Raw genomic sequence first — 26,866 nt, 5'->3', positions numbered from 1 at the left:
GTCCCACATAAGGTCCAAGAAAAACAGTCCCGATTGCATATTCTGTCGGAAGAGAAAGATAGGGCTCCGAAGGAGGGCAGGAGCCCCAGCAGACTGGGTCCACCCCAGTTTGTCCACCACAAGAGGTCCCCATGCCATTAGTGATAAGCAGAGCTCCAGAAAATGTTCCACATTCCCTAACTCCTCCTTTCCCCGCAAGATCCCAGGCTCCCATCCAGGACTTCTTGGCAAAAGACAGACCCATTTTTCAATGCATTAACAATCCCACGGCCCCCTGCTCTCTAGTGCATGTTCAGGCACCACCCTGCCACACACGGCTGACGCGATCCGGTGTGCAACGCCGCTATGCAGAGCCCTGGCGCTCTTTGCGCTCTCCAAGCATCTCCCTGCAGGCCTGCAGGGACCAGGGCATTGCAGCCATGAGGCGGGGGGCTGGCCGGCCTCAGGTCGCAGCAGCCACCTGCATGCATCAGCTCTGCTCCGCTTCGGCAGGGGGGCAATTGCTACCAGACCTCAAACAAAACCAAGGAGCAACTCACATAGTGAGAGAGGACACCCCACACACATACCCAACAAAGGGAAAACTGTATGAAAACACATGGTCCTATAGGAGCTGAATATCTAAGAGACTCTAGAGAATCAGCTGAAAAACCAGGACCGGCTTGCACAGGCTGAGACCATTGAGATGAGGCACAATCCCATCAGGGGAGACTAGCGAGAGGATGCTCTCTTCCCGCTCCTCCCCAGGCACCAACTCCAAACAGCAGCAGATAGAACATAACCCCTTACAGAAGAGGGAGATCAGGCAGGCCAAACACTTGAAGACAAAACCACAAGAACAAGAGATAATGAACAAAGGGGTCCAACAGGCAGGAACAGGCAGACATGACCTGCACCGGGTCCAGAATCAGTTCCCTGCTTGTGCCACAGCCCTCGGGCCGCTACCCCAAGCACTCAGGGCAAACAAACCTCCCTGCAGATCACAAGGGACTGGGATGCTGGGGTCCTGCATCCACAGCATGGAAGAGGGCAACAAGAGGCGTGTGCTAGCAGCTCCTGGCGCGCATCTGCACCGGGATCCAAAAAGCTGGTCGTTCTTGAGGGACCGCAGACAGCACAAGCAACACACTCCAGCAGTGGCCCTCAAAGCTTGCTCGTGGACAGCTTTTCAAACCATGATCACACCTTAACCAAGCTCCTCAGGTTTCTTGTGTATTTTCTGCTAGGAGGGAATTGGGAGCAATCCAGCTTAACTGTATGCAGCCTTCCCCAGTGGGAGGCCTGGATGGAGGCTGAAATGAGATACAGCTGCTGACACAGCCAAAGCCCTGCTTTGCTACCCCGAACCCTCTCAACAGGGATAGAGGGCCAGCTGCGGTTTGCAGCCAAAGGTGCTTCCAGCCACCTTGACCTGGAAGACACATTAAAAAGCAAGAGCTGCAAGGTGTGCTCCAAGCACAGGGCTGGGGAGCAGGGAGTTCCCAGCACCATGTGGCCTTGGGCAGGCTCCCTGTGAACTGGAAACGGCCCCTACCTGCCTGGCTCCCAGGGACGCCCATGCGGACAAAGTTCAGCGCTTTGAACGCTGCTGGGAAAGGGAGCGGAGAGACAAGGCACCTGGACTTCAGCAGGCAGGAGGGGAGATGCAGCACATCGGCTCTGCACGTGCCTGGCAGGAGAACTCCTGCAGCACCAGCGAAAAGGCCTCCCCAGGCTGGCTCACACAGACGATATCCGCACAGCGTGTCGCCAGCACAAACAGCTCCTGGGCCTGTCCCCAGCCAGCTTCAGAGGCCTTGGCTAAGACACATGCTTGAAACCCACTTTTCCAGTCCCGTCCTCCTCTAGATGCAAACCTTGTTGAGGGAAAGCCGATCTGCAAGTTACTGCTGAGCCACTGGAGAGGCCCTGCTGGATTCAAACCGCTGGCCCAGCCACCAGTGAGCTTCAGACCAGCACCGTTGTCACCTTACGCTACAAACAAAGAATTATAGCAGGGAGGAAGTTTTGTCCAGGATCCGCGCATCAGAGTTGTTGCTGGATCGTGAAGGCTGCTCCTTTGCTGCCACAGTGCTCCTGCCTCCTGCTCTGGGAGCCCAATACAGCTATTCCCCCGCAGCGTTCGAGGTGATCCTTCGAGCCATTGCTCTGGGAGAACCGCCTCCACACCTCTCTTCCCCACAGGCTGCTCCAGGGAATGCCCAACTTTGGCTAGAGGGTCTCCAGTAGTTGCTCCCTGCCTTGGGACACACCACTGATGTTATTAACCCCTGGCCAGAGGCAATGAAGCACAGGACGGTGCTCTCCATCCCGTTTCAGACACAGTCCCGTTTCAAAGGTCTGCAGGCCACCTCGGTCAGCTCTGTTTCTTGGCCACGCAGCTAACGGCTCTCACCCACCCTGCTCTCCCGCCCCAAGATCCCAATCGCAAGACAAGCGGCCTTCCTCCCTGCTGAGGGAATCAGGACTGATCCATCAGTGCCCCCGCGTTATCCATCTCCTTTCCGGCATCAGAGCCAGCCTGTGTGATCTGGTACCAGCACAGTTCCCACAAGCTACACGACGCAACTTCGACTTCCATCTCAATGAAATCACCATTGCTTTGGCCCAGAGCACGCTAACCCCCAGCCGGGCAGAGCCCGCGCTCACGGATTAGCTTCAGCAGCTAGAGAGCCGCTCCGCTCCAAACTGAATCAGCTTGGCTGGACATCTCCAGAGGCTTGACCATGTCACCGCAGCCATAGCTTCCAGTTCGTGAGCCGGCAACGTTTCCCCTCCCAATCCCTTATCCGAGCAGAGCTGCGAAGAGGGAGCTATAAATAGCCCAATGTACTCACTGAAGAGGCTTTGCAAAATACCTGGTTGAGCAACTATGGGAGCAAACACAAAACAGAGCCAAATGAAGGATGCCATTCGCAGGTTCAGAAATGTTTTCCCTTCCAGCATCCAGGTACTCACTACTGGATGCAGGGGAGCAGCCACAGAGCCTGGGAACTGGGGCCCCCGAGTCCTACTGCACCCAGCCACGTCAGCGTGTTCACCCCGAGCGCGCGCTCCCATCCCACCCCGCCCGAGCGGTTCAGCGCTGGGCTGAATGGCAGCTTTTCACTGCGCGTTCCTCCCCCGTGACCTGCTCGGGGATGCAGCCGGCGGTTTGCACGCAGCACCCCCGGGGACACTGCCCGGCTAAACCGCCACCAAGCCAAACCCCAGCCTCGGCCGCAGCTCTGCCTGCACGGACCCAAGGCGAGCGCCCTCCGCCTCCGCGTGGATGCTGAGCGCCGGGTCCCGTCAGCGCCAGGCACGGGCCACGGCCCTGCTCGGATCAGCCAATACACCTCGTGGCCCGGACAGGATTTGCAAAACGCCTCCGGTCACCGGCTTGCAGAGGAGGGCAAGCGGCTGCTTCCTCCTCACGTTACCCCGGCAAGGCGCCATGGGGCCAAACAAAGCCCAGGACGCTCATCTGTCCTCATCTTCCGCCTCGGAGATGGAGGCTGCTTCTGGACACGTGGCTACAAGCCAGATCTTTATATGAGGCCCCAAAATGCGCCCCCCCCCCCCACCCCCAATCCTGGCTGGTATTTTGCTTAATCTGTTTGCTCTCCCTCTCCCCAATTACCATAGTAACCCGGAGCAGCGAGCACAATACTCCTTCTGTGCAGCCGGCTCCCCTGACAGCGCGCGGTCGGCGCGCGGTGACTCATGCAGCGGGAGCAGGGTCCACATACTCTTCGAGCCAGGCATCGCGGAGGCTGCAGCGACAGCCCTTCTTTAGCCCGAGCTGCAAGAGCCAGGCGAAAGCCACGCGTGCTGGTGGGCCGGGGATCAGCGCGGCGCGATGCTCAGCACGGCCCACGCTCGCAGGCAGCGCTTGCGGGAGTATTTGCAAGCGCGGGCGAAAGGGGCAGCAGGGGATGGGGAGATTCCCAGTCACAAAGTCCCTGCAGCACACAGACGAGTCATTCTGCTTCTCTGCGCATCGGTAAGCCTCCATAAACCAGAACTATTCCCAGAGCTCAGCCGCAGTGCGCTTACACGCTGCCCTAGCAAGGGAATCAGCCAGCTTCCCCGACAGCCCCAAATCACTGCCTTCCACTCTCCAGACACATCCATACCCTGCCAGTGGGCCGAGGTCAGCACCCATCCCCTTCCCACCCTCCGTCACGCTTAGCCCCAAAAAGCATTTCCTGGCTCCAGCCTGAAAAAGCACTGATAGACCCAGAGGTGCTCTGCCCTCCGCTCCTAGGCTCCAGCTGGACCACCCGCACCGACGGAAAACCCAGCTCAGCCCATGCTCACAGAACAGAAAATCCCATGGTTTTCCCCACGGGATGCTGTCCCCATTGATGTGGGAGCCAAGGCAGGAATTTTATTTGCTGGTTACCGCTCTCCCAAAACTTGCCACGGCCCCAGCTCCGCGAGGTTTCCAGCATCCTGCAGGCCAACCCGAATTTCCTGCCACACTCCCAGTCTCTCAGGAAGCAACTGCAGCATTTTGCTGCCGTTTGCAGCCACAGAGGCAGCGTGCAGGTCTGGCCAGGCAGAGGTGGAGCAGGCAGGCGCCACTTCCTCTTCAACACAACCCGGAAAAAAAAAAGAGAGACAAGCAGTCCTGCCCTAAAGCTCTGCACGCTCCCTGCAGCCTGCTCCAGGCAGGAACATCCATGACACGAGCTCAGGGCACAGCACAGCTTCCCTGCTATTGCTCAGCCCAGTTATCGTCGCCCGCAAAGCACCCCGTCGCTGCTGGGCTTTATCTTGCAAGCGCAAGAGCCGGCTGCATGGTGCCAGACTTCGTCCCCAGGAGATTAGCGTGTCACTGAGCCAGCCTCTGCAGCCTCCCAAGGAAAGCCCATGCCCTCTTTCAGCACAAAGGAAGGTGAAGGAAAGACTTAAAAAGAAAAAAGGAAGAGAGAGAGAGAGAGAAAAAAAAAGGCATTGAGATAAAAAGGACAAGACTTTGCAATTCAAGTCCTTCCGTTCCGAGTAGGTCCTAGCACAGCAGTCATTTCTAGCCCCTGTAGGTAGCTGCTCTCAGCTCCTTATTATCTCGTCTCTCCCACACAGCTGGGATCCCTGCATGGCCGGGGCATGAAGAACTGCTAGAACCAGAAGAATGGTTTATGTCACCTGAAAAACCTGGAGACTCTCCAGCTTCCCAGGGCACCGGGCCCCTGCAAGAGAGGTGGCAGCTAGCACAGAGCTAGCATCTCCAAACCCGCTGCTTTGCGGCATCTTTACGTACGGCAAAAAGTAACGGTACAAGGTGATTTGGAGACATGTCCCAGTTATCCCCTGGCAGCTGACAGCAAGGTCTGAGACCAAAACACACGCTTTTCCATGCGACGGCTCAGTTTTGCGGATGTGATGCTCAGGACAGTGGAAGGAGCCACGCAGGTCTGCAGGCAACGCCGCTCGGGAGAGCGTGCCACAGTGCCTTGCACCAGGGCAGGGAAAAATAAGTTGACTGAAGTTCCTAGTGCGAACGACTAACCCACGTGATGCTGCAGGCACGTAACTGCATCCTTTATGCTAAGAAAGGAACCATTTCCTCCTAAAGAAAAAAACCTTACCAGTTTTTTTTTCTCATGCTATAATCTTCACCAGCTAAGAAAAGACGCATACATTTCCTAGAACTGCTTAATTCAAAACCTAACACGGCGTCTTTGCCGTGTCCTCGCTCAGATCCTATTATGCTGCACCTCTCCCCAGGAGGTTTATCATTCCCACTCTGCCGGCGTGGGTGGAGAGAAATGAACAGGACAATCTAAAGAAGTGTAAATAAAACTATTTGCCTGAGCCGACCTTTGAAATTAAACCTCTCCGCTGCCTCCTCAATGCTCGGTTCCAGCCCCAGGTAAAGTCCTGGTGACAGCCACGATATAAATCTGCTCTAGGTGGGAGGCTGCTTCCAGGGCTGCACAGCCTTGTTAATGCTGCCGAAGGCATTTCAGATGCCTCCTCCTTCTCCTCGACCCAAGCAGGAGAGTCAAATGCCACTGGCAGGGCAGAGGATTTAAGAAATACGGTGGATCCCGTCTCTGCTGCAAAGGAAGAGGCAAAACAGAAAAGCAGACTAGCAAAAAAAAAAAGAAAAGAAACTGGGTCCATACCAAGGTTTGAGAGCTATAAAAATCAAGCCTTGCCTTTTCGGATAGAGGCAGAGTATAACGAAGCAAAGGGGTGAATTTGGCTGCTTTAGTCGTGAGAGTCAGCTCCTTACAGACACGCTGCGCTATTTCCACCGTTCAGAGTGGAAAAAGCTACCCGTGCGAGTGGAAAAAAGGCTCTCAACCAGCCGAAAGCCGCCACTCACCAGCCCATTGAGCTTCTCTTGCAGAGAAGGGCTCTTGTGAATAAGCGTTGCTCCAGGCTTGCAACTTCTGCAAAAAAGCGAGCTCAGAGGAGGAAAAGGCGCTTCAGAAAAAGCCCCTTGCAGTCAGAGTTGCCTGCAGCAGAGAAGCCTGAAAGCAACCTGTCAGCCTCTGCTGAATCAGAGCTCCTGACTGCCAAGTCCATAGTGGGCGCTTGCATTTCGAACGCAACAGGCTTTTTAGCAGAGCACAATCATGCAAGAGCGCCTGCAAAATCCTGCAATCCGTGCAACCAAAATGAGACACACAAGCTAACTTCACCCTTAGAATATTTTCCTTTAGCTCCACTAGACTTCTACAACTAAGATGCCTGTTTTTCAACACCACACAAAATATGCAAGTTTCCAGAGCTTTAAAAATAGATGCCCAGCTGCAAACACAGATCTCCTTTCCCAAGCAAGGCTACCAGAAAAGAAAATTGCATGCATTGATCTGACAAAGTTACATGGTCCCTTTTAGCATCAGAATCAGCCATTCACTCACCCCCACCACGTGTTTTGGAAATTGCAACATATACCTTGCTTCTTGTCCATGGTTTCCCAGAAATGAAGAACAGAAACGGCACGCCTCGTCGCGGAGCGGGATGGGGGGGGAAACAGGAGGGAGGGAGGAAAAAAAGTCTGCAGAATCCAGCTACGGAGCTTCTTGCAAATCCCACGGCTTATTTTAAGCGAGAGTGCATGGTCCGACACGCTCGCCAGGCTCCCCGAAGCTCTGCTCCTCACCGAGCCCGAGGCGCGGAGCCCCCGCAGCCAGACCCCTGGGGCTTGCAAGCTGGGGCGCAGCGAAGGAAAGCGGGGGGAGACGCAGAAGGTAGTGCTGCGCTCATCGGCAGCTGCTGAGGTTGGCCGGTCTCATCTCCGATTACACTTGAAAGCTCAACAGTTGTAAAAACTGCAGCAGTGAAATAGCAGATGACGTAAACAGGAAACTGGGGGGGGAGCCAGCGCTGGGAGCCATTGAAGCACAGGATTTCTAAAACGCATCCCAGTGGGACGTGTTTTCTTCTGACAAATTAAATCATTCAAACTCAGCCTGCAGCTCGAGAGGTGCAGTCCGCTCCTGCCTCCTCCATCACACCCCAGCATCGTCCCGCTCCCTCCTTCCCAGCGCCCGACAGGAGAAGACCCTCGCCCAAGGACAATGCTGAAACAATTGGCCAAAACAGCCGCGTGGACAGGCTCGCGGGGCCAGCATCAGCCAGTCTCGTGCACAGCCGCGACGCCGGCACAAAGGCACCGAACATGCAAGTGCCCCCGGAGAAATCAGCAGCAGGGTGCCAGCTCGCCCCGGCGCATACTGCACCCAACAGTCTCAGTGGAAGGAAAAAGGCACTGAGGAACGTGCCATTGAATTGAAAACCCAAACAGCCAAAGCACTAACAAGCTAAAAGATGGGGAGATGCTGAACAAGGATTAAAGCTGCGCTCGCAAGAGCCCGTTCCTGCCTTCCTAAGCACCCTGCTGTGATTGCCCCCCCGCATGCATGGCGGGCTGCATTCGGGGGGGGGGGGGAAGGGCTGTGCATTTGCAAAATGCACTGGGTTGTGCATTCGCAAATACACCTGACTGCACAAGCCCTTGTCCTGGAAACGCATCTCACGCTCGGAGCGGTTCGCCTCACCTCCCGGGCTTCGTGGGGCAGCGCAGCGCGGCCCGCAGCACAGCCGGGGTCGGCGCTGAAACAGGGCAGCCCCAGCTGCTGCGGCCAAAGAAGCGCATGCAACTACGGCAATAACTGCACGGGGGAGACGGGGGGGGGGGACACAGACAGCTCAGGTGAGGTTAAAGCACGCAGCCCTTGCGGAAGAAAGCCCCGGGAAGATCACAGTCGCTGTTTGAGCACCAAGGGAGTGGCGGGAAGAAAGAGGTCATATTTCTTTGTGCTGCAGGTGACATGCAAATTGCTTTGCCACTAACAACTATTACCACAACAAATAGTAGAAACATTGTTCCATTACAATACCAGGACAGCGCTTAGCAGCTACTCCAGGGCGATAACCAAGAGGGCATGTCAGGTGGCAAAATATGAATTACTGCATGGATTTTGTGGGTAAATAGCAACAGAGAGATGAAAGTGTAGGAAAAAAAAAACTTTCATTTCTCTGCAAGCATGCAAGAAAAGTCGTGATAGAACATCTTTGCTCTTCCCCTTTCCCTCAAAGCCAGCCCAACAGAAGCCAGCGCTGACGTTCCTGATCGAAGCCAGACTTGGTTTTGACGGGCTGCAGTTTTGTTTCCGATTCCCTGTCGGCCCGGAGAGACTGTACCAGGTTCTTTACCTTAAGCTAATAATAGAAAACATGCCCCCAGTTTGTACTTGACATATTCCCCAACTTGCCGGCTGTGCGGGGCCCTACACACTCGCAGGCAGAAAGGTCGGAGGTCAAGGTAAATGCACATACCAACATAATGAGCGTCTCTAATTTTAAATAGCGTTTACATAAGCCCCAGAAGGGCTGCAGAAGATATTTTCTCAGGAGGATTTCCACTCCCAGGGTATAGTTTCAGGCACAGATCATCAACACATAAAGGATGCTGACGTGGGAGCTGCTAGCAGATTGCCCCGGGGAGCCGCACGCCTTGGCACCCGTCTCCAGGAGAACGACGGTGCGTTATCCTTCACGCACCGTAGGTCCTCTCCAGCCTTACAGCTAATTCTCCAACCCAGACGGAAGACACTTCACAGATCTATGCAAACCCCCAGAAAATCATTGCTGCTTTGGAGCATAACGTCCTCAACCCAGCGGCGTCCACTGCAGCATGTCCCACGTGCTGGCCGCTTGCCGGGAAACACGATTCCCTCTGAATTAGCCCTGTTTGGTTTCAGCGCGCGAGGACTGGTGGCTGTGTAAAGCGGAGCCTCCTCACATCTCTCCCCGCTCCTGGGCTTTGAGACCTGGGACCTCAAAAGCACCTCAAAAAAAAAAAAAAACCTCTTTCAAGTCTCACCACTGGCAGCTCTTTCAAGCGCTTGCCAACTCGGCAGAAATTGCCAGGCCTTGAAAGACGCATAAAACTTGACATTAATCATCCAGCCCTCGGTGTACTACAGTTAAGTCCTGGAGGAACAAAAGGCATTATTTCACAAGCGTTAATTAGGCCTCAACATATATCTGGGCCTGGGACAGCACTCATCCAAAGGCAAAGGAAGCAGGGGGAGTAAATCCGGCACAGCAGGGAGAAAGTAAGGAACTTGCTTCGGGGCCGGGGAAGTTTGTGCCGAGCCGGGGACAGGAGGGAGAGGTGGGCTGGTGGCAGGGCCAGGCCCCCGCGCTCCCATCCCTTCCAGACTCCCTGCAATCTCCTGCCAATCGCCAGCCTTGAATAAGTGGAAGAGCACACCCTTAAAAACAGCAATGAGCTAAAATAGCACCGTGCCAACAAAGGGCCCCTATCCCCCACCCTTCCCCTGCACATGCTTGGCCTTTCCCAAAAGCCGGCTTGATTAAGGCAGGGTTACCATCGCAGCAAGGAGGTTTGGGAAGAGTCCCCAGCCCCCGTTGCTTCCCCTCTCTTGAAACTTTTGCACATCAAAGTCTAGTCTTCTGGAAACACATCAGATAGAGACACGTTCCACCTAAGCTGACCAGGGACCATTTTTTAGGTGTACATTTGAGCAAAGCGTCAATGGTTTCACCTGCCTGGGAAGAAGAATTGATACCTCACCAGGGGGAGAGGGCGAGTTTAACACAATACCCCTTTTCTCTCTACTCAAAGAAAAACGCCACGTGCCAGCCGGCTGCACCGTTTCGCTGCTACGTCCCGCGTGGGCGCACGCTCAGGGTTACAGGGCGCTTCATCGGCCGGCCTGGCAAAAGCCGTAACACGGCCGCTGCCCACGAGCCCGGGATGCGCTTGCCACCCAACGCCCGAGCAACGTTGAAGATCCAGCTCTCCGGTGAGCCGCGCGCCTCCGGAAAGCCCCGGGCGACGCAGCACGCGCGCGAGACCTGCGGCCGGCTCTCCGGCCCCGCTGCAGCCTGGAAACTCGGCAGCGGCTCTATTTTTAAACAAAGCCTTTGAACTGAAGCCAGTCGGAAAGGGAACAGGGTCATCTTTCCAGTCCCCTTGGACAGCGTTTGGAGACGATCAGTCATCGATACGGCACAGGGCTCATCTTCTTTGCTTCAAACAGGGCGGCATACTCACAGCACCCACGTCATCCGGGGCCGAGCAAGAAAGCTAGCTGGGGACCAAGGGAAAATGGTGGGAATTTCTGATATGGAGCAGCAGCAAGGGGTTCAGGCACGCTAGCTGAAGCGAGCGGCAGGGAAACACTGACACTTCCACTGCCACCTCGCAGGCTCGGAGGCCGCACCCGGGCTCCGTGCACGGTCAGATAACACGTCCATGGGCTGCGCTCTGGCTCTGCCCGCAGTTTCAGGAAGATGTCACCACCCAGTCGCGTTCCATCGGTATTTTTAGGTTACCTGCACAACCCTGAGGGCTGCAAAAATGTTAGATTTTGTGTTTTGTTTTCAGTTGATGGCTCGCGGTCCTGCAGTGCGGGGTTGGTTTTGCAGCCCCAAGACTGCAGAGCATGCAGCGCTCTGATCACTGGACCTGGGACATCCTCCCCTCCAAGAAACCTGCACGGAGCAGAGACCAGACTGCGTTTAGGAAGCTCAAAAGCATTGGCTAGCTGGTGCTTGCATTATATGACGTGCTACCTACATGACAAGAATTGTGCAGCTTTGCAACACCTTGTGCAATACCCTGGTGCAAAGGTGACTGCAGTTACAGAGCCCTCCTCTTTGGAGCAGGTAGGCCACGGGGTTCGGGGAGAGCCTCCTCCAGGGACAGACGCCTTCTTTGCATCCCTCACTCAAATTGGCTTTCCCCAAGAGAAAAAGCAGTGTCTGCATCTGTTCGAAGCTCAGCTTCGGTGCAATGCTAACCCAGGCCCACTCACAGGATGGGGCAGGCTGGGAAAACACTGGGGACCAACCCAACCGCCCCGGCGCCCTCCAAGGGGGCCGGTCAGGAACCGCAGAGCCCAGCTGGGTGGCTGCACAGGTCCAGCCAGCCTGTAGCACGCGCATTTGCGCAAAGTGGAGGGAGAGCAGCCCGCAACACGCTCTCGGTTATGAGCCATCTCGTGGGACCCAACACGGGCTGCACTCTCTCCCTTGCAGACACTGGCGCGCAGCCAGGAGACAAAGGTCTGGAAGCAATCCCAGCCCAAATGTCTTAATTGTTAGGAGAAGGCAAAGGAGACAGTGCTTGGAGAAAAGCAAAGAGCTGGTTAAAAAAAAAAAAAAGAAGCAGAACCACCGTCATCTGTGCCCAGCTGGCCCCGCCAGCAGGCACCCAGCCCTCCCCAGAGCGCTGCTTTTCCGTTCGAGTTCTCAGCCCAGAGGCGAAGCCAAGAAAAAAACCCATCTGAAGTTGATCCGATTGGCGGACAACAGTTTCTTGATGAGAGAAGACACTCAAGCCCCTATCGGATCGGATCAGCTTGACAGAGAAGGAACACTTCCAGTTTTTTCTTTCTGGGAAGGGAGAAGAGTCATTTGACTTTTTAATTGTCCAATGCAACTCCAATTCCAAAGCAGAGCCAAGAGACGTGCTTTTTCTTTCCAAAATGCTGCAATTGCAAATACTTCCAGCTGCCCTCAGAACTCTGTAAATTTGGGAAAAAAGCAAAGTATTGCCTGTCTCTGCTTTTAATGCAATTCTCTTAAAAAAAAAAAAAACCACACAACAAATACTTCATTAGCTTTCTACCATCCTCCCTTCAATCTATTTTGGGCAGGGAAAAGAAGTGATTTCATCTCTGCAAACGACGTAAGACAGAGCAGGCACCTGCTCTGCAAACAGAATTGTGTGAAAAACAAGGAAGCCCTCAGTGTTCGCAAGCGCCCGCCCCGGGACAGGGTCAGAAACAAAAGACAAACACAGGTGCCTCCCTGGACCGGAGGGTCAGGAAAGGACTTTCTTGAGAACAGCATCCACGCTCTGCAAACACGACAGGCAGCTGCTCAGACAGTTCAGAGTGATGTTAGCCTCCGGGATTGTGAATTTGGCATCCTCCAGCCTGGTGTTTATCACTACTCAGTGATTCCACATCGAGCATGTACAGTTCACATGCTTGAGATTTGTTACCTAACTGCAAATGTTGCAAACTCAGCTTGGGATCCGTGAGTCAAAACAGGTCTGTCCGTCACCACCGGCCGTAACACGACGGAGGCAGACCCGAGCGCACAATCGGCACGGCAGAAAATCCAGCTGGCTTTCAGTGCCCGATTCTGCAGTTTACCTGTCCGAAGCAACAAGCATATTTAGGCTTAACAGACCCAACAAGCTCATCTCTAGCATGTTTCTCGCTGATTACACCCATGCCAAAGCACTCTTCCTAGCAGAGGCAGAGGAAACAAATAACCTAGGGAGCGCCTGGGCACGGCTTGTCCGGAGAGAGGAACTTTTCCATCTTCCAAGCGACACCCAGAGTATTTTCCCACTCTCGGTAGCGCCCTAGGGAAGCGGTCACGGCAAAGCCTGCAAGGGCGGCTGCGCGTCTTCAGAGGAAAACCTCCAATTTCTGGCAGCGACTTGGCACCACGTCTCTGGGGAGGAGGAGTGGGGAAAACCTTTGATTATTTCTTTTGGAGGAAGCAAACCTGCAGCAGGGCGCCCAATTGGCGGTTTATCGAAAGCAGCAGGCGAGCACTGCTTTATAGTTCTCTTTAATTTAGAGCTGATAGTATCTTTGCGCTTTTTTGCTGCCTCTCCGACACTATCCGTTCTTCCTGTCCTCTATCAGTCCATCACTAATTTCCTGTCCCCATTACATTCCAAGAAACGGCGCAGACAAAACAAACGCAAAGGGCTTCTCGAAGCGGAAAGCAATCCCAGGCGGCGGGTGCAACGCAGAGAAAGTCAGGTTAAGCCCCCAAATCCACCCCATCACGAGGCGAAGGGGGAGCCGGGAGGCCTCGCCAGGCTTCGAGGAGGCAAAGGAAGAATGCAGGATGGATGGGATGAGAGCAGACGAGAATTCGGAGACTGTCCAATTTCCCTCAGGCCACCGCTCATCCTTATCTCTGCGTAAAGCCTGCTACTACACACAAACCTCAGCGCTCAGCCAAAAAGCATCAGCCTAAAAAACCACTAGCAGCCAATGCTTCTGCGTCAAGAGAGGCGGCAGGTGACCAGTTGAACCCACACAACCTACGTGCAACAGGAGCCAGGAGAAAAGGTCCATGTAGCAAGGCGAGAGCTGGCCCTCGGAAACCTCACCCGAGTGGCGGTCTGCTTTCCCGGCATGAACACACACTACCTTGCTGGGCTCCTCCAGCTCTATCCCAAAGGACAGCCCTGTGTCCCACGTCCCTAAAGCCAGTCCCACATCCAGCTGGTGCGTCAGACCAGCTCCTGCTGCTCACTTGGGTAGCAAGTTCAAATAATATATAAAAGCAGCACGTTGATTATGTTTCATGCTTCACATGAAGCTACCTGCAAACATTTTGCCTTTAGTCCTCCAACCTGTCTGCCACAAAGCTTAAAAACATCTCCAAAAGGAAGGCTGGACTAATCAGCATGCCAAAAACCCCCTGCCCAATCCTCCCACCCAGGATCACCCTTACGCGGTCCCCTCCCACCATCCCCTCCGCCAGCTCTTGGCCGAGACTGTGATTTCACTGCAGCGGGAAAACACCTTTTTGCAGTGAATCTGAACGCCAGGAGCCACAGGGCGGCTGTAGCTCGTGCCAGGGGCAGCCCAGAGGGAGAGCGAGGCCTCGGCGGCCCGGTGGGTCCAATGAGCGCGGCGTTTCGCCACCCGTTCCCACGTGGCAGCACCGCCGCCTGTAAAGCAGGAAGGGGACCGTGCTAGTGTGTTTGTTCCGTTTTGGTGGGGGTTTCCCCCCCTCCCGCCGCCTTTTTCCTCTGTTGCACTCCTCACCCATGTCTCTCAAATCCACCTATTTTCCCTGCGGTGCAATTTTTCCAAATTTTGGTGGAAAATAAGTGTTGCGGGCTTTTCCTACCAAACCCTGCTTAAAGAGCTGTCATTCTGTCCTAGGAAAACAGCAGTTTCCACGGACTAGCCCCAGCACGCCCAGCTCACATCCTGGGTCAAGGACTCGCAGGCCGTGACTCAGCGCAGTTTGCGCAGACCGCGGCTCGCAGCTTTTTGTGGGGCGCGCTTGGCGCTTCCAAGAATCATTTTGCTCTAAATAAAACAAGCGAAACCAAAACAAATCGCTTTCACCTGGAAAAAGTGAGCCTCACATCAGCACTTTGGGGCAAAGAAGCGGCGTTCTGCAAGGCGGCGTGTGAAACGGAGGCAAGGAGGGGAGCTGGAAGGAGACACGTAAAACGTCAAACCTGTTAGAGATAAAGGGAAACACGCGCTGGCTCCCGTCCATGCAACTGTTATGCACGGTTTCCCTTGCTGAGCTGCGGCTGTAAAACCCCGCGGGGAAATCCACAGTTACTGAACAAGAAAGTCTTTGTGGATCCAGAATTAAGGGCGAGCTCTTGCAGCAACCTGGAGCGTACGCAGAACAGCACTCCCATGCACGGGAGAGCCGGCGGCAGCGAGCACCTTCACAGAGCGCACGCGAGGCTGACAGCAGCTGCAATTAAAATTCACCTACGGTTTCTGCCCGCCTGTTTCTAAAGGCGCCTTGTCCAGCCACTGCTTTACTCTGGTCATCCAGACGTCCTTCAACAAGCCAGGCAGCGGCAGGTCTCATCAACACGCGTGAAAGCTTCTCTTGGGCAAGCAAGAAGCATCCGCACAGTGCAGGAACCGAGAAGGTGGCCCGGCTGAGACAGAGCCCGGCTCAGAGGGCAATCCCAGCTTTGCCCAGTCCCAGCTGGTCTCCAGCATCCAGCACCCACTGATGCTGGCAGCAAAAGGTGCTCAAAGCCAAGCGCACCAGCTGACAGAGCAATAAACGGGATCAACCAAAAACCTGGAAGAAACGGGTAAGGGAGGCTAATAAAGATGCAGAACAAGCACACAGGACTAGGCCTCCCACCTCTCCCCCAAGCACCTTTTAAAGGCACTTGGGAGGCAGCAAAGAGCAGCTAAAGCAACAGATCAGCACAGGATCGCTTCTTTGGCCAAAATGCAACTTGACAGCATTGCAGGAGAGAAACCGTGCAGTCCACAGTGGCAGGGGATGTTTAACTATGCAGAGCGACTTTCTTGAAAGCCTTGATGATGAGCACATCTGCTCTTATAAAGAGAGCCACATCCTTTTTAGTGATGAGCTGCAAGGAACTCCTCGCATCTTCTGGACAACACAGCCACGCACGACAGCGGGCCACGCGTTCAGGACTGACTTGGAGAGACTGTCCTCGCCAACCCACCCGGCTTCCTGCCCAGGCTTCCTAGCCTGAGCTTTCTGACTCCCAGCATCCAGTGGAGCAAGATCTCTGCCCTAGAGCAAAAAATCCTTCCACCACATGGTACATTTGTCCTTTGCGACCTTTAATAGGAAAAATTCATGCTATATCCGGCAGGGAATGATGCATTTGCAGCTCAGGCTGCTTTGAGACAGCAAATGCCTTCCAACAAACCAAGTCAGGATACTCTCATATTAAAAGGCTGCTGTTAACAGCAGTAAAATCTGCCAGGGCAGAGCACAGCACCCAGTCCACCAAAAAAGACTCCCGCAGCCCAGGCAGAAAGGTTGGTCAGCCATCCCTCCAAGATTTGGGCTAGGAGGGAATTCACGTGCATGTACCACAAAGTAATATCTAACTGGCCTGCAAGTCGAGACAAGCTGACGCTCCCCAGATAACCCTGTCATCCTCTCTCAAACCACCTCCAGCCCATCAGTGTCACCAGCCCTGCAGGTTTATCATCTGTCAGACATATGACTGGCACCTGCCAGGCCTCGCAGACAGGCTTGTTTCCTTGGCATTCCTCTTTGCCCTGCATCATGGATCATTACGCTGATGATCTGACTTGCACTAGCTACCGGAGGCTCTCAAGTTCCAGCTGGATGAAGAGGTCCTGCAGGATGTTCAGGACAAGTTTCAGACCCCTGTTTCAGCCAGAGCAGGGTCCCTCCTTCAAGATCCAGCCTTGCAGGTCACAAACCATTTTTTGAACACACATCCGCCCACGGCCTTAGCAGGAAACAGTGCCGGAGTGTCACAACACCCAGCAAGGCTGGCAGAGCGCTGAGCCCATCGCTACCTTGGAAGAAAAGTGTTTACACTAGCCTATTTTACTTCTCTAAATTCGCTATGCAAAGTAAGCGCTTTCCTACCAGCTTATTACGCTTGCTGTACGGAGGCTCTATCACTCTAACTAGAGCGTTCAGAAAAAGAGGAGGAGCACAGCCTGATTCAAGAGAAGTTCAGTCAGTACGTGCTAACTCCAACTTAATCACACATAGTATTTTACCCCTTAGTCTTCAAGCATCTCTGAAGAGACACTGGCAGGATCCCATCCTAGCTGCAGATTTTTATTCATGCTTTATTGGAAACCATTTACAGCTCAGTCCTTCAGAGATTTCTGCAAATTCCCCCCTGCAGCTGCCAATGCCATATTCACAGGAAAATCAGACAGCAGGTGTCCTTCTCTGTTTAACCAAAACCCTGAAGTATTAACAGTGCTCCTGACTCTGCAGCAAGGATCTCTGGGACCTTTGGGGGAATGAAAAACTGTAATTAAAAGCTGCTTATAAGTCTCCTAAAAGATGCCAAAAAAAGAATGGCTCTAGCAAGGCAAGACATAAGAGTGCATTAGCAGGGTGGAAACACCCCATATCAAGAGTCACTTCAGGACTCACTAGGCAGCTGCTGGGAGAGAGGGTCCAAGCGCTGCTGGAAGCAGGGAGCACCTACCCTGCTCACCCTCGCCAAGGTTCATCCGATACGAGCAATCACGCCGATACCAGTGCCAAACCACAGCTAAGGTTAGCAATCGCTGATGGGAAATTACTTGTATCGAGCACTCTGGAGGTTTCTTCCTTTCCAAAGTTAGATTTTTTTTTTCTTCTGGTTTTGGGGGGAGGAAGGGTGGATGCTCTACAAACAATAATTTCTGGTAAGTTTTGTCTCATCCTCATCCTGCCTCCTCTTCCACTCGTGTTATGTTTTTAATTGAAATTTCTTTTATTTTTTTTCCTTTTAAATCAGCAATTTGCTTGAGATAATGAAGTTAAGGCTTAGAGCATGGGACAGATCAGTTTGGAGGCAACCTCCTAGATGGCAGTTCAGGGGCTGTGGCCAGCCTAACGGACTGAGTTATGGACCCGCTCCACCTCCTCCTCCTTCACTTTGGCAGTTCCCAAAGGGGAAGACAACAGCTGGGCCATCACCTTTACGCTGTTTGCAGCTGGCAGACTTTTCCTTCCCTTGCTTTTTGGCAAGTGAGGTCATAAAATCATTCCACCCTGGGAGAGGAGGGAGCTGGGGAAAGTGCAGAAACATCACGGCCCACCACACCCCAGCTCGCACCAGACAGTTCCCCAAGGTCACAGCTTTTGCATTTCAGAGAAACTGAACTCCAGCACTGGATGTCTTTAAAAACAAGACTGGGTGTCTTTTTTACACAATCTGCCTTAATTCACCCGAAAGCTACTGGACGGGGGCTGCAGTAATTCCTGGAAGCAACTTCCTGACCTCTTGCCTGGCTCTAGCTAAGCAAAACGCTCACTGTAGCTCCTTTATAAATCAAGTGTTCCCTCATTTTCTCTAAAACACACTACAGCCAGCAGCACACAAAGACAGTTATGCCACATGGAGAGGCCCCCCCACCGCCAGGGCTTGAGAGGGACATGCTCCAAAGCAACCTCCCATCTTCTCTTGCAACAGGCTAGGAGTGGGAGACACCATCTGCTCCTCCCATAACACAGATATCACATGAAGGATCCTTGTGCTGTTAAGCCTATGGACAGGCACAGCAGCATGGGATTACTGGGGGAAAGCATGCTGGAGAGGGGCCATCCCCTTCCATCTTCACAGCACCTTGATCCTGCTCTGTGGGTCCAGGACCTCCCATGGTAGAAGCCACAGAAGAGGTTTGCCCTGCCCCGTCACTTCCCCACTGGGACCCCCAAATCCTATCCTTTCCCATAGCCACACTGTAACCCACCGCTTCCTGTTAGCAGCAGCATTTCTGCTCCCGCATTTTGCTGGGGAGAAGCGGCTGCAGACTGCTAGAGGAGGGTGCGTGCAGAGAGCCCCATCCCAGCTCCGGAAAAGGGAGCAGAGACAGACCCACTGCAAGCCAGGGCCAGCTGGGGCCGCAGGACGGTACTGTGCTATCAGAGATACTCACAGTAGTGCCAAATAATGATGGTTTTCCTCAGGGTGACCAACATTTAGACTCGCAACACTGCCATAGTATCAGTGCAGCACTCATCTCTATGCAGAGAAAGATAAAAAGCTGTGGGGAGATGGGGTATCTCCCAAGCCAAAAAAAGAACAGGAACTTCCAGTTGTCACCATAAAAAAAAAATCCTCTCTGCCTTCTTACCCCCGCCCAAAATCCTGGGCTAACACTTGACCTGCACTACAGAGCTTTGTCAGCAAAAGACATTGTGGGTCAATCTACCTTCACACTTACCCACAAGCGGTCCTGAGTCACGCTAGTAAAAACTCCAAACTTTTTGTTGGTGGGGTAAAATCACCTCCCGAGATAATGCAAGTTTCTCTCCCAGCTCTTCCCCTGGCACATTAGCGGCACGTGAGCAGCACCAGTGAAAACACTCTTCTGACAAAAATCCCACAGTGCCCCGACATCTGCAACTGTGGCCGCTCGGGTCGCAACATCACTGGGACGGGAAACCCACGCAGCCTCCTAGGCACGCAGCAAGGAGCTCTGCAAAGCGCCAATGGGTTTCCTCCAGCAAGGCCCACCTTCGCAAACAGCAGGGGCCCGGGCTACAGCAAACTCCGGCCCAGCCTTGGACCGCAGCCCAGACCTGGAAAATTAAAGCAGCGGCCTTCAGGGAGAAGCATTATCCACTGAAAAAGCAGGGGGGCATCCCTCCAAGGAAGAAAATGGATTTCTGCAGCAAAACTAAATATTTGTGATGTACAACATAATATTTTGCAGGTACCCAACACTTTGGCTGTCAGAAAGCAGCCCATTCCCAACATAGCACTAGGAAGAGGGTAGGAGCAAAGCCCTGCTCTCTCTCTTATGATGGTTATAATTAATCAGATGCAAGCTACATAATGCTTCAACAGAGTTAAAATTAAAACCTGACTTCATGGGTTTAGCACTCCAAGGCCGCCCCACACATTCGTGCATGCACACGCAGAGGACACCAGGCTGCCGGCTGCGCTGCCTGGATGCGGAGGGAGCCTAGAGGCGAATCCCCTGTTCCTGCAGGCTTTGTAGCAGAACTGGCTTTTTTGGAGTGGCAGCAAGAAAAGTGTGAATAGTACATAAGACACTACAGGATTCACAGCCGACTGAATTGCATAACCGTGGGGTACTCTGTGTGGAGGGCACAGCCTCGGCAGAGCCAGGGATGCAGCAGGGACTCATCCATGCTGCTTATTTACCTTCCCAGAATAAATGTTTTACCAGAACAAGCACCAGTTCACTCCTGAATTCTTCCATTTCTCACTGATGATTTTTCCAAGCCTTGGAGTTAAAGGAGAACTGCTTTCCCAGAAAAGCAGCCTGGCTTCAACTGGATGCTGTTCCCTTTCCCCAAGGGCATAACATGTCTCCGAGCACCCTAATTCACAGCTCAATTGCAAATCCTCACGCTGAAGCCCAGCACATCAGGAAACGCAGACCTGCTGCTATCCAAAAAGGGAAGTAAAAGCACGTGGCTGTGAAGTGCAGTGGGTCACATCCAGGCACCTAACAAGTTACTCATGTCTTCCTGGAGGAGAATTGCTCAACTAAAGAGAAGAACTTGCTTTTGAGCTACTTCAGCATTGGTGCTAGGTGAGCTCAGGGGAGGACAAACAGGTCCCTTCCCTCCAGCTCTCATCACTGCATCCTCCCTCCCTGCAATTCTGCAGCTCCAGAGCTGCTTCCTGAAGCAACCTCCCAGCATAGCAGTTGCAGGAGACACGCGCCTGCCCCAGGCACGTCCAGCCTGTCCCACCAGGAGGGGGCTGCCTGGACTTCCTCGCTTAGGTACCAGGGTCAGGAGGGAACCGAGTCACAGCACACAGACATAGTGAGAGCGGCTGCAGCTCTTCACGCAGGGCTGCACAGGCAGGCAGAAGACATGCCTTCAGCCCCAGGGAAAAATAGCAACCTGAATCTGTAGGCACACAACCTAAAACAACCTGTGCACCCTTCACCCTGCGTATCCTGCATGCTCTGCAAAGCTGAGGTTTCCTCCCCCTCTACTTTAACCTCTCAGATATAAGCTCCATCACTTCAGAGCATCCGTTTTGCTGGACAAGGTGCAGACGCTGTTGGAAAAACCATATCCAGGACCAGTCACACGTTCAGATTTGCTGCCAGTGGCTATGTCCCTTACAAAGCTCTAGAAGAAAGATACACATGCAGTTCCAGCACTTTGCATGTGATTCCTTCCCTCAATGCCAGCGATTTGGTAAATACAGCTCAGGCGAGTGTCGCTGACCTGAGACAAATGAGAGATTTTGCATATTTTAGTAAACTTTGGACTTAACAGTGCAAGATTACCCAGAAATAGCAAGTGATGCTCTCACACATATCTGATCCTGCAAGATAATTTGGATCAACCACACATGGGCAATGGGGAAAGGAATTAAGCTGAAATCCCTATCAAGCTCCACATAAGCCACACAAGGTGTTTATCTGAGAAGCTGTGTTTAGTCCAGAGCCGAGGAAAAGCTCCCTCGCCGAGCACCATTCCATTCACGCGTGTCATGGGCAGTCAGCTGCAGCTACACGCATCCCCAGAAACTCCAGAGGCAGAAGTCGATCCCATGACTAAGCCAAAAATGACAGCAGCTGAGTATTTGTACACATCTACCATTGAAACAGCCAACCTGAGAGCAACAATGCAGCAGCCTCCATTTATTATCCTGACCAACTTAAGCCTACGAAGGGGAAGCAACCAGGAAAAGGAAGCCCAAATCCACTGGATTTCCCTAAACAGAGATAGCTTAAATTCAGGCCATCCCAAAGGACCCCCAGAATGACTTAACATCAGTGCTGTCAAGGAGATGCAGTTTGTGCAATCCAAGTGGAAGCAGGCGCTCAAGACCTAAGGGTATTCACATGCGGCAACGCACGACTGGCGAGCCCCACTCAAAAAACATGTGTTTCTGAGGCCGAAGCAAAACCGAGGCCTGTCACAAGGGATGGCAGAGGCATGCAGCGACCGCGGTGGAGCGCTAACAGAACGAGAGAAGAGGGGTTTGAGAAAAGCAGATGCGTTATACATGTTCTGGATTGATCCCAATGCCAAAGCCTGCATCGATGGAGACAAAGGGAATAGACAGGAAAAGTGCTCAAGTCGGAGGAAAACCCAGAGCAGTCAATGCCAGCCAAAGAGAACTAGGGTACTCAGCACACACGTGACACCTCCACTAAGCAGTATTAGTAGTAATTGTATCTCAGGCAGGAACTGGTTCATTCCAAAGAATAACCCGCGCAGCCAGACACCTGCAAAGACAGAAAGGTTTCAAACTTCCTCCAAGAATGCATGTGCAGGTACCACACTCCCACAACGCTCCGACAGGCAAAACGTTTTTTGGTCAAGCACACAACTTCCTAGGAAATCCTTCCGGCACGGGCCTCCTCTCCCATGAGGAAAGAGAGGTCTCTCAGCCAGGCTGCTAAAGGAGAGAGCTCACCTCTTCCCTCCATCCACACATCTGCTGCTCAGGCTCACACAGCCCACGGCGCCTGCAACCCAAATGAGATCTGGCCTTGGACCGGGTCTCGACAGCCGTTTTAAGAAGCCCTGCTGAACCCTTCCCGTCTGGGAAGCCTGCTTGAACATGTGCTCTTACCTATGAGTCAGCAGCTCCATTCAAAACGATTATAAATCGCTGCTGATTCATACCCTACTTACACAGCAAACAGGAAACACAGGTCCACATTCTCTCCATTTAAGACATAGATCATTAAAAAAAAAAAAAAAAAAAAGGTCACATCGAGGTGTGTTCATCTGCTCACATGGTTCCTGACTTCAAGTTTCCTATGCATCACTCCAGAACAAGGGAAAAAAAAAAACCCAAATTTTATTCCAGTGATAAAAGAGAAGCAGCAAATCACACTTTCTGTGCTCTCTCCTCCCCGATTCTGTCCAGTCGTCGCTCACAGCGCTGATGCAATCAGCTACCTAGAGCTCTAAGGCATCAGCAAGGCAATTTTCCTGTCTTCCTCAAAACTTCCCCAGCAAGCTCATGGTGTCATCCCGGGCCAATACCTAGCAGACTGCGCTCACCTTAGGACGGCGACCAGGCCACCTTAGTCACAGCGATGCTCTATAAATAACATCCATGACACACAATCACGTTTGCCAGCCGCAACGGGAAACCCTACCAAGGTGCTTCTGACACACGCACATGTGTCAAGGTTCGGAGTCAGCGCCGGGCGTACCGGGAGATCAGAGCTCTGCCTCCGCCACCAAAACAAACACGCACGCCGCGGGCCGGCCATCCTCACACACTCGCTTTCCGTTTGGTTTTATTTCACCTCGTTACATTACGGGCTGCTGCTGGCGCCGCTCATCCGCAGAACGCCCTGTCCAAAGTTAACGACGAGGTTCGCTAAACCGCCACAGCGGTTTTCTTGGAGGGGGAGAGCTTCGCTGCTATCTTGCCCCCTGGAGCAGCCCAAGCAATGCAGCTGTGCTCGAGGCTCGGATTCTCCTCCTTCGACACAAACAGGCATTTCAACACTTCCATCCCCTTTAATTTCAGCAGGCTGAAGGCCAAACCGTGCTGTTTGTTCATGTTTTCCTCTAAGAAACACACACGTCCCAAATTTGGTACCTCAGGACGGTGCAGACAGGACAAGGGTGTAAGAACTGTGTCCCAGTGCCGAACCAGAAGAGGGGGACAACACAAAGCCAGCACATCCAAACAGCACAACATCCCCCAACTGGGATCAGGCAGCAGGTCACAAATACAGCTAACGCTTTGGAAGAAGCAGGGGAACATCACCTCCCATCTTGCCTCCACCATATAGTACCCAGCTTAGCGGTCTGGCCCTTGTACTGCAATTCAGGCTCAGTAAGTTTAGAACCAGTGTCGGCCTTGCTCAGTTTCTGAGCGTTCTGCACTTGCCAAGATGTTTCGACGGACAGAAAAACACGCTGCCCAATTGCTCCATCTGGTGAAATCACTCGTTTATCTATTCAGGCACCAACTTAAAAACAGCGAGTCAGTCCAATCGTTCCAACTGGCCAACAGAGCATTCCTGCCTACCAGCAACTTCAGATCATTTCAGCCCAGATCCTATAAAATCACGCATATGCTTTTAAGCACGTGCAAAGACGCAGCAAAATGGATGAGAACTGAGGAACCTCACGTGCATGGCCAGGTAGATCCACGTCTCTGATTCTGAATGGACAAGAACAGGGATGGTTGTCTTCAAGCTGTTTCCAAAGAGCTTCACATACTTTTGTTTCCGCATAAGCAACTTAATTACAAGGGAGGCAAGCCTGAAAGATTTTCTTTACTTCACCTAACAGAACTGCACTACCTATCAGCACTTTCCTGGCGGTACACCAAGAGTGCAGATAACAGGAAACTTATACACGAAAGATTAGGCAACAATTTTATATCTAGCATCCTATCTTCCCAGTTTACATAAGACTTAATTACTCCATTAAGCCTTAATTAAACCAATATTAAGACAAGGACCATCCAGTTGACACCTGAAAACTTGCATCACGAGGGGGGGACAACACGCTCGGAAAGGCCGATTACCTTGTCCCTAGCCCAGGCCGCGCCGGAGGCCTGCCCCACCACCTCTGTCAACAAACGCAAGGTCCAAAGCTGCGCCCAGACGCGCTCACCGGGTGCCAACCCCGGCTGGGGACATCCAGGCTGCACCGTCCGCGCGGGGAAAGCACGCCCCGCATCCCTGCTGCCAGGGGGGCCCCCGCAGGGCACCGCCGTCCCCGGGTGCCACCAAGACTGGGGCCACCGCGATGCCCGCGGCAAGTGTGGCACCTGGGGAGGCTTCCCGGCAAGGCCAGGGATGCTGTAGGACGCGCGGGGGGATGCTGTAGGGACGTGGCCAGGGATGCCGTAGGACGCGCGGGGGGATGCTGTAGGGACGTGGCCAGGGATGCCGTAGGACGCGCGGGGGGATGCTGTAGGGACGTGGCCAGGGATGCCGTAGGGACGTGGCCAGGGATGCCGTAGGACGCGCGGGGGGATGCTGTAGGGACGTGGCCAGGGATGCTGTAGGGACGTGGCCAGGGATGCCGTAGGACGCGCGGGGGGATGCTGTAGGGACGTGGCCAGGGACGCTGTAGGGACGTGGCCAGGGATGCTGTAGGGACGTGGCCAGGGATGCTGTAGGGACGTGGCCAGGGATGCCGTAGGACGCGCGGGGGGATGCTGTAGGGACGTGGCCAGGGATGCTGTAGGGACGTGGCCAGGGATGCCGTAGGACGTGGCCAGGGATGCTGTAGGGACGTGGCCAGGGATGCCGTAGGACGTGGCCAGGGATGCTGTAGGACGTGGCCAGGGATGTTGTAGGGACATGGCCAGGGACGCCGTAGGACGCGCGGGGGGATGCTGTAGGGACGTGGCCAGGGATGCGGTAGGGACGTGGCCAGGGATGCGGTAGGGACGTGGCCAGGGATGTTGTAGGGACATGGCCAGGGACGCCGTAGGACGCGCGGGGGGATGCTGTAGGGACGTGGCCAGGGATGCTGTAGGACGTGGCCAGGGATGCGGTAGGGACGTGGCCAGGGATGCCGTAGGACGCGCGGGGGGATGCTGTAGGGACGTGGCCAGGGATGCTGTAGGGACGTGGCCAGGGATGCCGTAGGACGTGGCCAGGGATGCTGTAGGGACGTGGCCAGGGATGCCGTAGGACGTGGCCAGGGATGCTGTAGGACGTGGCCAGGGATGTTGTAGGGACATGGCCAGGGATGCCGTAGGACGCGCGGGGGGATGCTGTAGGGACATGGCCAGGGACGCTGTAGGGACGTGGCCAGGGATGCTGTAGGGACGTGGCCAGGGATGCTGTAGGGACGTGGCCAGGGATGCCGTAGGACGCGCGGGGGGATGCTGTAGGGACGTGGCCAGGGATGCTGTAGGGACGTGGCCAGGGATGCTGTAGGGACGTGGCCAGGGACGCTGTAGGGACATGGCCAGGGATGCCGTAGGACGTGGCCAGGGATGCTGTAGGACGTGGCCAGGGATGCTGTAGGGACGTGGCCAGGGATGCTGTAGGACATGGCCAGGGATGCTGTAGGACGCGCGGGGGGATGCTGTAGGGACGTGGCCAGGGACGCTGTAGGACGTGGCCAGGGATGCTGTAGGGACATGGCCAGGGATGCCGTAGGACGTGGCCAGGGATGCTGTAGGACGTGGCCAGGGATGCCGTAGGACGCGCGGGGGGATGCTGTAGGACGTGGCCAGGGATGCCGTAGGACGCGCGGGGGGGATGCTGTAGGGACGTGGCCAGGGATGCGGTAGGGACGTGCTGGGCGATGCCTTCAGACGTGCCCGAGGACTCCTTGGAGCACAGCGGGCCACCTCTCGGGACGCGCCCGGCCCTGCCCCGCTTCGCGCCCCCCCGCACCCGAGGCCCGGCGAGGCCCAGGCCCCCGCTGCGGGCCGCCCCCAGCCCGCCCTCCCCGAGGCGGCGGCGGCGGCGCCGCTCTCCTACCTCTGGGCAGCGACATGGCTGGCGGCGGCGGCCCGCAGCATGCCCAGGGCACGGCGAGCGCCCGGCGGTGTCCGGGCGAGCGCGGCCGACAGCGGGGAAAGAGCCGCGGGGCGGGGCGAGGGCTGGCCAGGCACCGCCCCCCACCGCCGGAGCTTCCCTTCTATTGGTTGTCTGGAGGGAGGGGGCGGGGTTAGGGCTCGGAGAGTTTTATGGTTCTCGGGCGTGCGGCTGGAGGGAGGCAGGCGGGCGGGCGGGCAGAGGGAGGCTTTCTCCTCCATCTTGCCCCCAGCACCGTTGCGCCAACCGCCCCGTTGCACCGAGGCGGGGCTCGAGGCCGCTCGGCTGCCCCGGAACGGCGGCTCGGGGCTGAGGGGAGGCTACGGGGCCTCGGCGAGGCTGCGGCACGTGGGGCCGCACGGGCCTCCCTGGCTGCCGCGGGCCGTGAGCCACGGCGAGGCCTCGGAGCCTTCCTCCCCTGCTCGGGGAAGCCATCACCCTCCTCCTCCTCCTCGCCCGGGGCCCACCCGAGAGCCCCGAGCCCGCCGTCCCGTGCAGGGCCGTCCAGGGGCCCAGCACCAGCAGCCCCGGCCCGTCAGGCTCGTCGGCCCGTTCGCGCCACCCGGTCCCGCCGCCCCGAGCCCACGAGGCCCCTCGCCGCTCGGGACCACGGCGGGGCCGGACCGGCCCCCCCATCCGCCGGCGGGGGCCCAGCGCTTCGCACGGCTGAGACCAGCCAGCTCATCACGTTTCCC

The 26,866-nt window shown here is 54.9% G+C and overlaps 1 protein-coding gene across 3 annotated transcripts in view; it reads right to left on the bottom strand.

Annotated features, from left to right (window-relative positions):
* Nucleotides 1-26,236, bottom strand: part of MAP2K3 (mitogen-activated protein kinase kinase 3) — a 41,302-nt gene extending 15,066 nt beyond the window's left edge. Inside the window, exon 1 of one of the 3 annotated variants that reach the window (XM_068908466.1) lies at nt 26,115-26,236. In XM_068908466.1, coding sequence (XP_068764567.1) covers nt 26,115-26,130 — 16 coding nt within the window. In that variant the 5' untranslated portion in view covers nt 26,131-26,236. Of the gene's footprint in view, nt 1-6,894; nt 7,284-22,108; nt 22,137-26,114 lie in introns of those variants that run through there. The other 2 variants (XM_068908467.1, XM_009685291.2) reach the window with 2 other exon arrangements.
* Between the last annotated feature and the right edge of the window lie 630 nt (nt 26,237-26,866).

The sequence above is a fragment of the Struthio camelus genome, chromosome 15 (assembly GCF_040807025.1).
Source record: "Struthio camelus isolate bStrCam1 chromosome 15, bStrCam1.hap1, whole genome shotgun sequence".
NCBI classification, from domain to species: Eukaryota; Metazoa; Chordata; class Aves; order Struthioniformes; family Struthionidae; genus Struthio; species Struthio camelus.
The sequence above is the reverse complement of the archived record's forward strand: the minus strand, read 5'-3'. Positions and strand labels throughout refer to the sequence as shown.